Below are 15,724 nucleotides of genomic sequence, written 5' to 3'. Positions count from 1 at the left end.
CCCACGCCAGCCAGGCCTGCCCAGCCACTTGCTGAATCACAAGTGGCCATTTCCAATCCCATCAAGGACCCAAGCTCTCCAACTTAGACTAGTTTCTCTGCAATCGGTCTATGATTGTCACGGAGCACAAAAAGTATTAACTTCTAACATTTATTTTTTCTTTCCTGGACACTTGATGAACTTTGTAAGCAAGAGTCTGATTTAATTGTTCCTCATTATCATCTGAGTGTGCTGTCTTGGCTTGCCCTTTTATATGGAGAGCGAAATGTTGTTATTCCCCTTTGCCTGTCCTGGCTGTATGATGCTCTGAGGTGGCCATCTCAAGAGATTCTGTAGAAAATAATAATAGCAAAATTTCTCCGTGGAGAAGCTTCATAAATTAAATCTCCAAGCGCCAGTATACGTAAGCCAACAGATTATGAAATATGATTTAAAACTCTGTCCAGAGAAAGGTCAGGGCTTCAGAAAAATCATCATAATAATCAGGAAAAACTAACATGCAACCTGTTATATGATTTTTTTAAATTGCCCCCCATCTTTTTTACTGTGCAAACTGTGGATATTTGTTTATGTTAATTGAGGCTATAGTTTATGTCTTGAATCACACGCATGTGAGTATTACTTTCTGTGAGGTTTTCATGACCCCTGCAATCAAACTTGGGTCCTTCTGTTAGTTTCTATCACAGTATCCTTCACTTTTCTTTCACAATTCTTGCCATATTTTATAACTACATATTTGTTTGTTAAATATTTGCTTATCTTTTATAGATGATTGGCTTCAGGAAGAAGGAAACCACGTCCTTTGTTTACTCCTTTATTCTCAGCACCTTGCACAACATGAATATACAATAAATATTTGGAAAATGACCATCGGAGGAACAAGTGCTCATTATACACCACGCTATATGGCAGGGGTTGCTGATGGATAGAAATCAACAAGGCACAAAATTCTTTGTTCAATTAGTGAGCAATTCAGGCAAAAAGAAAATATTAATGGTGATTATACAATGTAATCCTATGCAGCCATCTACAACTAGATTTCTGAAGTGTTTTGTTTCATTTTTAAGAGACAGAGTCTTGCTCTGTCACCCAGACTGGAGTGCGGTGGTAAAATCATAGCTCACTTCAGTCTTGATCTCCTGAGCTCAAGGAATCCTCTCACCTCAGCCTCCTAAGTAGCTGGGACTACAGGTGCATGCCACTATACTGGCTAATTTAAAAACAAAAACAAACAAAAACAAACACATCTTTTTAAGACTGTGTCTCACTATGTTGCCCAGGCTGGCCTTGAACTCCTGGCCTCAAGCGATCCTCCTGCCTTCCAAAGTGCTACCTTCCAGAGTACTGGGATTACAAGCGTGAGTCACCTGCACTAGGCCTGAAGCATTCTGTAATAGAGAAATACCTGGGTGCCATGGAAGGTCACAGGGGGAAAAACACAGAGGAGTAACATCTAATTTACATTTGTCAAGGAGAGACCAGGAAAGACTAACTACAGGGGAGATAAACTCCGACCAAGAGTCTTTACGTCTTCTGAGACTTATGTACAAGTTTCTTATTGCTAAAAAGGAAGTTTTAATGAACATTTATTTATTTGTTCTTTTGAGATGGAGTTTCACTCTTGTTGCCCAGGCTGGTGTGCAGTGGCACAATCTTGGGTCACTGCAACCTGTGCCTCCCAGGTTCAGGTGATTATCCTGCCTCAGCTTCCCAAGTAGCTGGGATACAGGAGCCTGCCACCACGCCCAGCTAATTTTTTTGCATTTTTAGTAGAGATGGGATTTTGCCATGTTGGCCATGCTTGTCTCAAACTCCTGATCTCAGGTGATCCGTCCACCTCTGCCTCCCGAGGTGCCAGGATTACAGGTGTGAGTCACCGATTCTGGCCTGAACACTTATTGTAAAAATTATATGGTAGTTCTCTCAAAATCATTCCGTTTACTGCCCAAAAAATCTACATAAATTCTAAGTTGTCCACGTTTATGAATTTTAGATATATGGCTGTTTATTCTGGATAACCACAGAAAATACACAAGAGTGGGTGCAGTCACATATATGTGTTAAAGAAGGCATTCAAGGTGCTTTTTTTCTTTGGAAAAGCTTTGTAAGGCTGCTTGTGAGACAGGAAGTAAGTATTTTATAAGTTCCAAAGCTTCTTGGTCTATTGATGAGTTTTTCTACTGTTAAAAACCTCTGAAAATTTGACAACATACTCTAGAGAGAGGAAGTGGTGAAATAGGCACTGTCACATACTGCTGGTGGCAATTCAAAATGATATGCACCCTATGGAGATAAATTTGGCAATATCAAGCAAAAATTACATATACCTTTGCCCTTTGTTTTGACAAATCTTTGTTTTAGCAAACCCTCTTCGATACATCTATAACGAAGTTAGACTGCCCAGAATATAAGAAGGCAACCACACTGGGCCAGTACTACTACTGGGCTATGTGTGGTGGCTCACACCTGTAACCACAACATTTTGGGAGGCTAAGGTGGGAGGGCTGCTTGAGACCAGCCTGGGCAACATAGTGAGACCTCGTCTCTACAAAAAAATTTTAAAAATTAGCCAGGCCTGGTGGTACGTGTCTGTAGTCCCAGCTACTCGGGAGGCTGAGATGGAAGGACAGGTTGAGCCTTGGAAGTGGAGGCTGCAGGGAACTATGAACATGCCTCTGCGCTCCAGCCTGTGCAACACAGAGAGACTCTGTCTTAAAAAAGAAAACAAAACAACAACAACAAACAAAGATATACGCATAGAGTTTTTCACTGTTGCACTATTTATATTAGCCAAAAATCTGGAAACAACCTGAATATTCATTAAGCAGGGACAGGTTGAGTAATCATGTGACATACATAAATTGCAGCACTGCACACCTGAGAAAAGAAGTGAGAAATATCTCTATCTCCTAGTGTGGTTTGCTCTGCAGAGTATATTGTTAAGTGAAAAAAGCACTATGGCTTTTATTAGGATATATTCCTAATATATCCTAATAACAAATTTATCTATAGATTCTATACAATCCACATCAAAATCTCAGCTGGCTTCTTTGCAGAAATTCACAAGTTGATCTTAAAATGTGTATAGAAGTCCAAGGGACTCAAAATTCAATAAATTCAAAGACTAGCCAAAACAATCTTGAAAAAGAAGGGCAAAGTTGGAGGGCTCATACTTCCCAGTTTCAAAAGTTGTTACAAAGCTACAATAATCAAAACAGGGTAGTCCTGGCATAAGGATAAACATGGAACAGAATTGAGCATCTAAAAATAAAGTCTCACATTTCCAGTAAATTGACGTTTAACCAGGGTGCCAAGAAAATTCAATGGGGGAAGAATTTGTCTTTTCAACAACTGGTGCTGGGACAACTGTATATCTAAATGTAAAAGAATGAAATTGGAACCCTACCTCACACCATATACAAAATTAACTCAAAATGCAAAATAGAGGTAAATATAAGAACTTAATGTATAAAACTCTTCAAAGAAAATATAGAAGTAGATGATCAAGACCTTGTAATCATTAATTGTTCCTTAGATATGACCCCAAAAGAACAAGTACTTTAAAAAGTAGATAAATTGGACACAATAAAAACTTAAAACTTTTATGCTTTTTATGCTTCAAAGTCACTATCAAAAGAGTGAAAAGTCACCCCAGAGAATGGGGAGAAAATATTTACAAATCATATATCTATTAAAGGATGTGCATTTAGAATATACAAAGGGGCCAGGCACTGTGGCTCATGCCTGTAATCCCAGCAAATTGGGAGGCCAAGGTGGGTGGATAACCTGAGATCAGGAGCTCAGGACCAGCCTGATCAATATGGTGAAACCCTGTCTCTACTAAAAATACAAAAATTAGCTGGGTGTGGTGTCAAGTGCCTGTATCCCCAGCTACTTGAGAGGCTGAGGCAGGAGAATCACTGGAACCTGGGAGGTGGAGGTTGCAGTGCATGGAGATTGTGCCATTGCACTTCAGCTTGGGCAACAAGAGCGAAACTCCATATCAAAAAAAAAAAAAAAAAAAAGTATACAAGGATTTCTTCCAAGTCAATAATAAAAAGGGAAAATGCAATTTAAAAATGGATAAAGAATCTGAGTAGTTTTACATTAAAAGATAAATAAATGGTCAGTGAGCACTTGAAAAGATGCTCAGCATTACAAAACATTAGAGAAATGCAAATCAAAATCACAATGAGATGCCATTTCACACCTATTTTTTTTTGGTTTTTTTTGTTTTTTTTTTTTTGTGAGACAGAATCTTGCTCTATCTCCCAGGCTAAAGTGCAGTGGTGTGTGATCATGAAAATGGCTCACTGCAGCCTCAACATCCTGGGCTCAGGTGATCCTCCTGCCTTAGCCTCTTGAGTAGCTGGGACTGCAGGCATGTGCTACCGCACCAGACAAAATTTTTTTTTTTTTTTTTGTAGAGACAGTGTCTCACTATGTTCCCCAGGCTGGTCTGAAACTCCTGGATTGAAGCAATCTTTCTGCCTCAGACCCCACAAAGTGCTGTGAGTACAGGTGTGAGCCACCACACTGGGCCAGTACTACTCTTTAAAAAATGGGAAATAACAAGTATTGGAGAGGATATAGAGAAATTGGAGCCTTTGTACACTGATAGTGGGAATGTAATGTGGTGCAGCCACTGAAGAAAACAGTCGGACAGTTCTTCAAAAAGTTAAACATAGAGTTTCCATTTGATCCAGCAATTCCATTACTCAATATTTACTCAAAATAATTGAAAGCAGGGACTCAAATAGATACTTGCACACCAGTGTTCACGGCAGCATTATTCATAATAGTCAAAAGGTAGAAATAACCCGAATGTCCATCAACAGATGAATGGATAAACACCACATAGTATATGTCTATGGTGGAATATTACTCAGCCTTATAAAGAAGTAAAATTCTGATATATACTACAACATGGATGAACCTTGAAATCTTATAACAAATGAAATAATCCAGACATGAAAAGACCAATATTTTATGATTCCACTTAGATGAGATGCTTAGAACAGACAAATTCATAGAAACGGAAAATAAAATAGAGGTTACCAGCAGTTGGAGAGGCGGAATAGGGAGTTATTATTAAATGGGTACAGAGTTTCTGTTAGCAATGATGAAAATGTTCTAAAAATGGACAGTGGTGATGGTTGTAGAACATTCTAATGTACATAGTGCCACTGAATTGTACTTAAAGTATAATATATTTTTAACAACAATAGGAATAATGACATCAAACCCAGGAGTTCATTATAATATATTTTTAAGTATATTGATTGTTTTTGGAGGACTCTAGGAAACAAACAAATCATTTTGAAAAGTGGTAAATAAAGGAAAGACAAGTTCAAGACCAGTCTGAGCAACATAGTAAGACTCCGTCTCTACAAAAAATTAAAATATCAGCTGAGCATTGTGGTGTACATCTTTAGTCCTAGCTACTCGAAGGCTGAGGCGGGAGGACTGCCTGAGCCCTGAAGTTCGAGGCTGCAGTGAACTATGATGGCACCAGTGTGGTACAGCCAGGGTTAAAGAGCAAGACCCTGTCTCTGAGGCGGCGGAGGGGGAAGGAAGACTTAAGCACACCTTTCCTATATGAATTGAACCTCGGAGTAACTAAATAATTGATTAAAGCAAGTTTCTCTGTATAAAAATACTCCAGCTAAAACATTAAGGAGAAATGATAGAATTAAAATATCACAACCCCTAAGGAATTTTTGGATCAAGATGACAATAATTAACGGCTGATAACACTACACACAAAATATAGACTTATTAATTGTATAACTCCTAATCAAGGGCATACCACTATCTGTGAAATAGTTTTGCCAAAAAAAAAATATATAGATTTTTTTTTTAACCTAAACTTGAACAAGCCTCTAGATCTAACCACCAATTTTTACAAACTACAAAGAATTGTGGAATGTGTAGATAGACATGACATTGAATGCAATCATCAAAGTCCAGGCTAGATTGCAATGGTGTGATCTCTCACTGCAACCTCAGCCTCCCAGGTTCAAGTGATTCTCCTACCTCAGTCTCCTGAGTAGCTGAGATTATAGGCACGTGCCACCATGCCCCACTAATTTTTGTATTTTTAGTAGAGACGGGGTTTCACCATACTGGTAAGGCTGGTCTCGAACTCCTGACCTCATGATCCACCCGCTTCAGCCTCCCAAAGTGCTAGGATTACAGATGTGAGCCACCGCACCTGGCCCACATTTGGGTTTTTTTCAACGAAAAATTACTAGAAATTACTAGAACAGTTGGTCAGGGAAGCTGTAGAATAAAAAAGACTGCCACATATGTCAATGGCAGTGGGCGGGCCTTGTTTGAATCCAACTATAGGATGCAAACATTTGATAAAAATTTCTTTATTTAAAAAGAAAAGTTTATAAAACAGTCAGGAAAAATAAAAAAGATTGAGGATCTCAGGACAACTACTAGCCCAGATAATTTATAAAGATTAGATAACTGACTCATTTTTGTTTGTTTCTTTCCTGATAAGGCAATATGTATTAGATATATCAGAGTAGAAGGAAATATTTTTCTTACATCTATTTGGCTTTTTAAATATAAACATATAAAAACCAAAATGATTTATAATCCCACCATTTATATAACTATCTTATTTTCAAAAAAAGTTATGCATATACTAGTGTATGTGCATTTTTATTCCTTTTGTGGTTGTGTGTTTATATCCTTTTTAAATATATCCTTTTTATGTACCTAAGTAGCTATATACTATACTGCATACTATACTGTAAACATTGTTCTTTTCCTTCGTCTTTACAATATATTTTGGAAATAGTTCCATATCAGAATATAGAGCTGTGTTTTTGTAGCCATTGAAATGCAAAGAAAAAAAAAGAATATGGATCTGTCTCAGTTTTTTAAAAATGTTGTATAATCTATAGCATGAATTTGCTATAATTTATTCACATGCTCCCTTAACGACGGGCATGTAAATTATGTTAATTTTATATGGTATAATGAGTATCCTTATATGTACATCTTGGCACAGTTTTTCTAGTGTATCCATAAAGTTCCTTGCAATGAAATTATAGGACAACACAGGGTGTGGTGGCTCACGTCTGTAATTTCAGCACTTTGAGAGGCTACGGCAGGAGGATTCCTTAAGGCCAGGAGTTTGAGACCAGCCTGGACAACATAGTGAGCCCTCACCTCTAATAAAAATTATAAAAAAAATTAAAAAAAAGTTTGGTATGGTAGTGTGTACCTGTAGTCCCAGCTACCCGGGAGGCTGAGGTGGGAGGGTCATTTGAACTTGGGATGTCAAGGCTACAGTGAGCTATGACTGCCTGGATGAGATGACACAGTGAGACCCTGTCTCAAAAAAAAAAAAAAAAAAAAAAATTACAGGCCAAATCTATGTGCTTTTTAAAGGATATTTTTGAATTGTCCTCAAAAAGAGGCTTCACCAAATTACCATCCAGGGTATACAAGATACCCATTTCTCCACGTCCTTACCAACAGTGGCTCTCATCAAGCTTTGGTGGAAATGCTCACATAATGATACATTAATGACTAAAAGTCATGACATGCTTGCTTAGGTTGTAAATTGCCTCCCTCTAAACTTATACAGAGAGAATTTAGGGTGTTGTCTCAGCTTGGTTCCAGTGTTATCCAAGCCATTAACCTTTCTTTGGCCTTAGATTGTCACATTGCGGTATTCAGTTAAAAAACAAAAACACAACTGGGTATTTTTTTTCTTTTTTCTTTTTTGAGATGGAGTCTCGCTCTATCGTCCAGGCTGGATGCAACGGCGCGATCTTGGCTCACGGCAAACTCCACCTCCCGGGTGATTCTCCTGCCTCAGCCTCTTTAGTAGCTGGGACTACAGGCGCCCGCCACCACCCTGGCTAATTTTTTGTATTTTTAGTAGAGATGGGGTTTCACAGTGTTAGCCAGGATGGTCTCGATCTCCTGACCTCGTGATCTGCCCGCCTTGGCCTCCCAAAGTACTGGGATTACAGGCGTGAGCCACCGCGCCCGGCCACAACTGAGTACTGCTTTTATAGACTGTTGAAATCTGCCTTTGGAAACCGTGGGTTTGCTGTATTGTTACGGTGAATGAATTAGGTGCATAATACTCGTTGTTAAAAAATGAACTTCACACTAGGTACACCTTGAAAAATTATTCCAGAGCTATAAGAAGAAAAATATGATGGGTCATTGCTCTAAAGAAAGGTTTTAAAGTGTAAATTTGTACTTAATGAATAGGACAGTGTACCCTAACCTCCTCCTTGCTATTCCTGAGGGATCTCTTCTAACAAGGGCTAATGCTTTGCGTAAGCCGTGAAAAGCCTGCTGTGAGCACTCCCTGTTCAGAGTCAGAAAAACACAATGAAGTGTTCTATCATTTTAGGTTCTAGGACAATGTTCTCTTGCTTTTCCTTGCTCAGAATGGACCCTTGCTGGGGTAGCATCAGAATGAGGATTTGGTGCAACAGTTCCGCAGTAGGAAGTAGGTTCCCCTACTATCATGGTTTTCAAGCTTTTTTGACTGCAGCCCATAACAAGAAATAATGTTTTTCATCATAACCCAGTAGGTCTACTCACAGAGATACATTATATTCATAAAAAATCTCATAATGTTTAACTTTATGTTAATAGCATTTATCCTATGTTATTCGATCTATTTTACTTCTTTTTAAAAAATGCTCATCACATTCAACCAAACTGATTTCACAACTCCTTCAAGGAATTTGATTCATAATTTGAAAAACACTGCATTGTAGAATATTTTAGATCTCTTCCCAACCCTCAGAGTCAGATTTATTTCAAGATGGCCCCTGTAAGGCAGCTTCAAGCATGTGAGTGACTTTCTTTTTTCTTTTTACTTCTTTACCATTTACCTTGACTCCCAACTAAGTGACTCTTTTGGCTTATTTGGTAACCATGCTAATTTCTAAACATAGAATCTAGAGCATTTACATCAGAGCCCACCCAAAGCTTGTGTTTTAACCTCGCTTTTTTCCTTTCTCTTTTGATTCATTGATTATGTTTTCTATTGCTATTTGTTCAATCTGTATTCCAGGCAGTGTACAAGTATTGAGGCACCAATGGTGAGTAAAAGCAAGCATGCATTCTGAGATATATTGGGAATGAAAGAAGTTAATCCAAAAGCACACAGGAAAATATTTTCAAACTTTGATAAATTCTGTGTAAGCATATGGCATTGCGTGTAACAGGGGAACCACATTTAATATGGAGTGTTGGAAAAGGTTTCTGTGAGAAGTGACACTTGAGCTGAGACTTGAAAGGTGAAAAGAATATAACCAGGTACTGGACAGCATCATGAGTGCAGGCACAGGTCACACCATATCACAAGTTTCTAAGGCTGAAGGGGGCCTGAATTGCTAGTTGGAGAATGGAAGGAAAAGATCTTCAAGATAAAGCTGGAAAAATAAACAGGGCCAGACCTCATAGGTTTCTGTAGACCATGGAAAGAGGTGAAGGTTATCTTGAGCCTGGATGACATGATAAAACTCACATTGTAAAAATATAACTGCAAAGTAGAGAATGGATTGAAGAGGTCCAAGATTACGCAGACAGAGCTATGAATAGCCTATTGCAATGGTCTGGGTCAAGCATAATGGAGTAGGGTTGGAATAGGGTGGTGATCTTTTATTAGTTTTCTTCCTTACTGAGCACACTTTGCAATGAATTTCAAATGCACTGGGACCAGACTTGTTAATTTTGGAGCTGTCAACTAAGAAATAAATAAGCCATGATATCCCACCAAAGAAAGTTGTAGAAATGCTATAGTGAGGCTGTGATGAATGGTTGAGGTACAAGGAAGCTCTTACTCATTTTCAAAACTCAGATGATACGACATTGAATATTCTAGATATTGCCCAATTGTTTTATGTTCACATATTTTACTGGGCATAGTTCTGGATAATAAAATATTTATCTTCTCTCCCTCTGAGAATTAAGAATCTGAGATGGAGAGTTTTAGCTCTGATGTGCCAAAGGAGAAAGATGATTTTTAAGAGCCAAACGTGCCTCTATGATTAAATAAACTTATATTTCTACTGGCCAAGGGAAACATGTTGCCTCTTGCCTGGGCCTCTTCTGTCTTTGATTGATAATCCCCTGCACATTTGAACACTGTTATTAACTTGCCACAACTGGCACCTTTATCACTTTGTTCTTTGAATAAAAACAGCTTAATGAATAAAGACAGCTTAACCCAAGTCCCAGTAAAAATATTCATTCAGGCTGATTTTAAGAAATATATTCTGCTCCCTTGGAGTTAAATGGAATAGTAGGAGAAGAGTCCACTGGTCTGTTACCAGGTTTCTGAACTACACCTGGCAGCCTAACGTAGTCAACAGCAGGGAGTGAATCACGTCTGCTCTGTATGCTAACCAGGTCTGAGTAGGTGGTTTGCACTGGCATCTAATTATGTTTATGATTAGTACTCTCTTCTCCTGACTTTTGGTACCAAACCCTCATACACCTCATTATCCCTATCCCATCTGCCACTCATCCCAAAAGGCCTTGCTTACATCCCACAATCAATCATTCTTTCTATTACCTTAGCGGAGAACAGCCTGAGGTACAGCAGGTCTCAGCCATGATTACAGTTTCACCAGTTCAATATTGTTTACTGAATGGCCTGTAAAACACGGTGAATATAATGTGTGTTGCTGCAGTTGGAAGGCTTATGTACCACATTGCCTAGAACCAAGGAACTTTCCTCGTGCCCAATACACCAGTGGCAGAGATGACCAGCCAGTCATTGCATTGAGATGAAGAATAGTATCTCCCAAAAGGCAATACCAAACATACACTTCTCAGGCTTTTACAAAGCATTTTTTGAGTTTCTGTTAGACAGAGCTTAATTTTTCCAAGACATATTCTGTGTAAATCAGTCTTCAGTGATAAACAGAATTTATTGAACTATCAGGTGCTATTAATGCTCATTAGAATGTTACCACCTCAGATTAATGCTTCATTGAATTTCTTTTTATCTGGTGTAAGTATCCCTTTTCTCCTTTAGCACAATGATAATTATAAAGAAGAAAATGTACTAAGTGCATTTCTCCCATCATTGATATTTTACATCTATTTCCTCAGCAAATAATTTGTCACAAGGAAGTAATGTGCATCCCTGGGCACTGCTTGCAGGCAGTTAATTCTTTGATTCAAATGAAACTTTAAAATGTGATCTCCGTGACGTTATGTCTAAAGAAACGTGTCAAAGCAGTGTTCACACAGAAAACTTGACTGTGTCTAGAAATCATGGCTGTGCTTTGAGGGAAACAAAATACATCACAGAGGTAGGAATGCATTTTTACAAGCTACTGTTTGTACACACCAGAGGCCAGTTCTACTCTGTCTCATTTCCTCTTTACACAGCTGAGGACAATTCTACTCTCTGTGTCTCATTTCCTCTTCTAATTCCTCATCCCTGCACTCCCCAATGTCTGATCCTGCCTACTTCAGTGACTGGGGGTCACTGCAGATGCATGCACAGGGTTCTGTTATGGGATCTGGCCTCTGCCACCTTCTCCAGACGCAAGCTTCCCCCTCATACCTGTTACTCCAGCAAATCCAAGCTATTCTTCTTTCCCCACTTGCACTAGGTCCTTTCCCAAGTCTGTGCTTGCATGCATCCTATTTTTCTCTGGTATTTTTCAAATTTTACTTTGGCACCTGGAGAACGTTTGGCACTACCATTTGTCAGGTGTTTAACTTTGTGCATTTCCTCATGTGAATGGGAGCGTGGGACCAGCATCATGAGGAAAGACTGGGGTTGCACTTGCAGAGTGTGTCAGAGCCCACAAAGTCACTCAGTATAAACATCAGGAGATGTTAGCGTTATTTTTTAGTTATTACTGTGATCATCATTCCTCAAAATTGAGCTCTGGTTTTAGCTCTACTGAGAAGCTTTCCATTACTTCCCCATCCCAAAGACAGAGTGAATTACTTCCTTGTACTGTATGCTTACTTCTTCATTGCCCTTCTTATATGTTTTCCTTGTCATTAACGTGGGACATGATTTGTTATAATGTTGCTGGGCAATGATGTTGTTAGTATAGAAAAATGGGCATGAGAATGGTTCAAGTTCTCATAACCCATATTTTATGGGCCTTCTGCAATATACGGTTAGGATACAACCATTAGCAATAAATGGATAACTTGGGTTCGTTTCATTTTCTGTGTTTTATCACCATATGAACAAATAGTTATTGAGTGCTTACTATAAGTCAAGCATGACAATAAGTATTATAATTACCCCGTTTGTTCATCAGGGTGATCAAATGTGCTTATTATTATCATGTGACACATGAGGAAACTAAAAGCCTAAGGTGATAGAGCTAGGGATAGACCACCTACTCCCAAAGTCTGAGCTCTTAGCTCAGGAACACTCTGCTCTGTTCTGTCGGGTCTCATTTGCCTCTGAGACTCTTTAATGTGTAAATATATTTGATAAGTTTTCTCTGCTAATGCAATTCCAGGTATTCCTTCCAAGATGAGGAAGACATGTTCATGGTGGTGGACCTCCTGCTGGGTGGAGACCTGCGTTATCACCTGCAGCAGAACGTCCGCTTCAAGGAAGAAACAGTGAAGCTCTTCATTTGTGAGCTGGTCATGGCCCTGGACTACCTGCAGAGCCAGCGCATCATTCACAGGTCAGTCAAGTCCAAGGTGACCGCCATGAACGTAATGCAAGGAGAGAATCCACAACTGGCTAATTCAGTAAATTCTTGTGGAACATGACATTTAATCCTCATTAATTCTTGCAACAGTACCCTGAGGTAGGTTGATTGTCCTCATTTTGTAGATTTTTTAAAAGACTGAACACCTAGAGCTTAATTTGCCCAAGGTCACAGTAAACAGCAAGATCACAATCAATGAATTTTGGTACTATTTTATAACTAAGCTTAGACAAAGAGGAGAAAAGGTGGCATATAGAAACCTAATAAATATTTAATAAATAATTAAATGGAGGTTGCACATGTAGGGAAAGAAATAGAATGAAAAGAAAGAAACTTCTTAGGAAAAAAATTTGAGTCTTTCTAATATTCGTTGTCCTGCAGTCTATATTAAATTAATCCCTAATGTATGTACTCCAAATGGAGGTAGAGAAAGCAATAGCAATGTCTTCTGCATTTAGAGTATTTGTAGTAAATAAAGACATACAAATAACATAAGAATCCATAAAACTATAGAGATAATAGACAGAAAAGGATAATACTTTATAGTAAAGAAATTTGTAGTTTTAATGATGATTTTATATATAGTATCTAATTTGATCTCTGAAATAACCTGAGATAAATGATCAGAGCAGATATAATTAGACTAGAATTACATATGAAAAAATCATGGCTTGTCTACATTAAATTATCACCCAGATTTACTTATAAGAATTGTAAGCATATCAAACATCAAAACATCTACTAATCAACTTTAAAACAACTACTGCTTACTGGTTGATGACTTACTATGTGCCAGGCACTCCTAGGTACTTTATGTACGTTAGTTTATTAAATCCTGAAAACTCAGCAAAGATTCCACATTTCATTATAATATTCCCATTACACAGATAAACAAACTGTGTCAAAGATTTGCCAAGGACAAACAGCTAACAAATAGTGTAGCCAGGATTTAAACCTAGATCTCTCTGACCTCAAAGTCAGAATTCTATGATACCAATTCACATTACTTACACATGTGAAATATATGCATTGATTATACATCATTAAATGAAAAATCAGTACATATGACTCTGCTGCTGTCATCTCTAATCCTTGAAGAATTTGCTGAGATTTTAAGTACAATTATGTCTCAATTAGTAAAATGTTGGCTAGATAAAATATTTGACCACCATCAGTTGCCATTGACCTCTAATTTATTTTTTTAAACCTTTATTTATATTCTATTTTTTTATATATAGAGATGAGGTTTCACCATGTTGTGCAGTCTGGTCTCCAACTTTTGACCTCAAGTGGTCCTCCTGTTTCAGCCTCCCAAAATGCTGGGATTAGAGGAGTGAGCCACTGTACTCAGCCTATAATTTATCTTGATGAGTACAGAGCCTATAGGTGAAGATGAAGCATCAGAATTTATAGATTCTCTGTGCAGGTACCACAGGCCAGTTCTTTTATTTATTTTTATTTTTATTTTGTTCGGCCTTGGCCCTCTACATTTAGTTTTTATTTAACGTTCCTTCTTTGGAAGGGCCTGTTTGTATTGGAAGTGTGCTCTTCAGGCACCAGATAAATGAAAGCAGACCGGTTAATCACATAGGATCTCAGAAGTGAATTTGCACACCTGGTGTTTTTTCAATAACTAGAAATCCTGTTCTCAAGAACTCATCTTCCTATACTGGTTTACTGCTCCCTCATAACTCTTTCTGAGGAGAAACTCTTCATACTTGTTAGTCTATGGAGTCCCTCTCAAAACTTTCATGCTCATTCATTCTCCCAAAAATTGCCAACCACAGCCTATCTTGGTTGTGACATCACAGATATCAGAAAGAAGGCAGTGACCTTGAGAAACCAGCATGGCCTGAGAGCCTTTTCACTCTCTCTCCTTTTCCTGTTTGAAATTGGGTTCTGTCCCTTCTGTCTTTAGGCTTCATGTTCTTGGTCATCAAAAGACCAGTTCTCTGAGCATTTTCGCCATGTGTTTAGAACTGTGTTCCAAGAGGAATTCAGGAGGGAAAAGCTACAAAAAATCTTGATACAATTTTTCCCCAAGGAGCTTACTAACACCAAATACTGGTTTTCTGTTCTTTCCCTCTCTTTTTCTCTCATCATCATCATCATTTTGCCACTTAAATCATAAACCAAGGATTAACTTTCTGGATTTTTGCCCTTCAATCACGCCCAGTTATTACTTAGTTCTCGTCCTCAGAAGGGCCTTCTTGTACTGAAATGTCTCCTCACCATGGTAAATGTATGGAAGGCAAACAGGATGACATTTTGAGTGCAGTGTTAAGTTGAGATGACATTCTTCTGGCATCAAAAACTATTCAGGTGCATTTCTGTAGCCTCTATGCACCTCTTCCCCCACCTCCCAGATGTTATATTTTACAGGCTCTCATACCCTTTTGTACCTCTTCTGAGGAGTTGTGACATTTTGGTGTGTAATTAATTCATTTGTCTTCTTTACAAAATTGTGAACTCTGCATGTTTTGCTTTTCATTGTATAATCAGTATGTGAAAAAAAAATATGAGCCACATGAATGACTGATTGACCAGAAGTTCAGGCTTACAAACAGGAAAGATTAAAATATAAGATATTAAATCCAAAGGTCTCAGACCTACTTGTACCTTGGTCTTTACATTAATCATGTAATTTATCATCCAAACCAAGATACTCTGAGAGATAAAGGGGATGCTATTAATATTAATAATGGCACTGGGAAGAGTCAAAAGCCATCAATAATCTAGGCAATTCAGGACCTATGTCAACATCATTAAGGCTTTTCAAGGCAGTGTTTTTTGGTTTTTTTATTTTTATTTTTTGTAGAGAAAGGGTCTCCCTATATTACCTAGGCTGGCCTTGAACTCCTGGGCTCAAGCAATCCTCCCGCCTCAGCCTCCCAAAACTCTGGGATTACAGATGTGAGCCACCATGCCCAGCTTCAAATAGATGTTTTAATTCTGACAGTGTTCTGATTAACCAGGATTTTCTGCTCTCAGAATACCAGATATCAATTTGAAATGGTGTCAAATAG

At 38.3% G+C, this 15,724-nt stretch overlaps 1 protein-coding gene across 2 annotated transcripts in view; it reads left to right on the top strand.

Moving 5' to 3' along the window:
• Positions 1–15,724, top strand: part of STK32A (serine/threonine kinase 32A) — a 152,449-nt gene that overhangs the window by 74,659 nt on the left and 62,066 nt on the right. For both annotated transcript variants that reach the window (XM_050794027.1, XM_050794028.1), the window contains exon 5: positions 12,498–12,671. In XM_050794027.1, the coding sequence (XP_050649984.1) occupies positions 12,498–12,671 (174 nt within the window). The remainder of the gene's footprint in view (positions 1–12,497; positions 12,672–15,724) is intronic.

Source organism: Macaca thibetana, chromosome 6 (genome assembly GCF_024542745.1).
Source record: "Macaca thibetana thibetana isolate TM-01 chromosome 6, ASM2454274v1, whole genome shotgun sequence".
In the NCBI taxonomy this organism is placed as follows: Eukaryota; Metazoa; Chordata; class Mammalia; order Primates; family Cercopithecidae; genus Macaca; species Macaca thibetana.
Note: the sequence above shows the minus strand (reverse complement) of the source record. Positions and strands in the feature narration are given on the sequence as shown.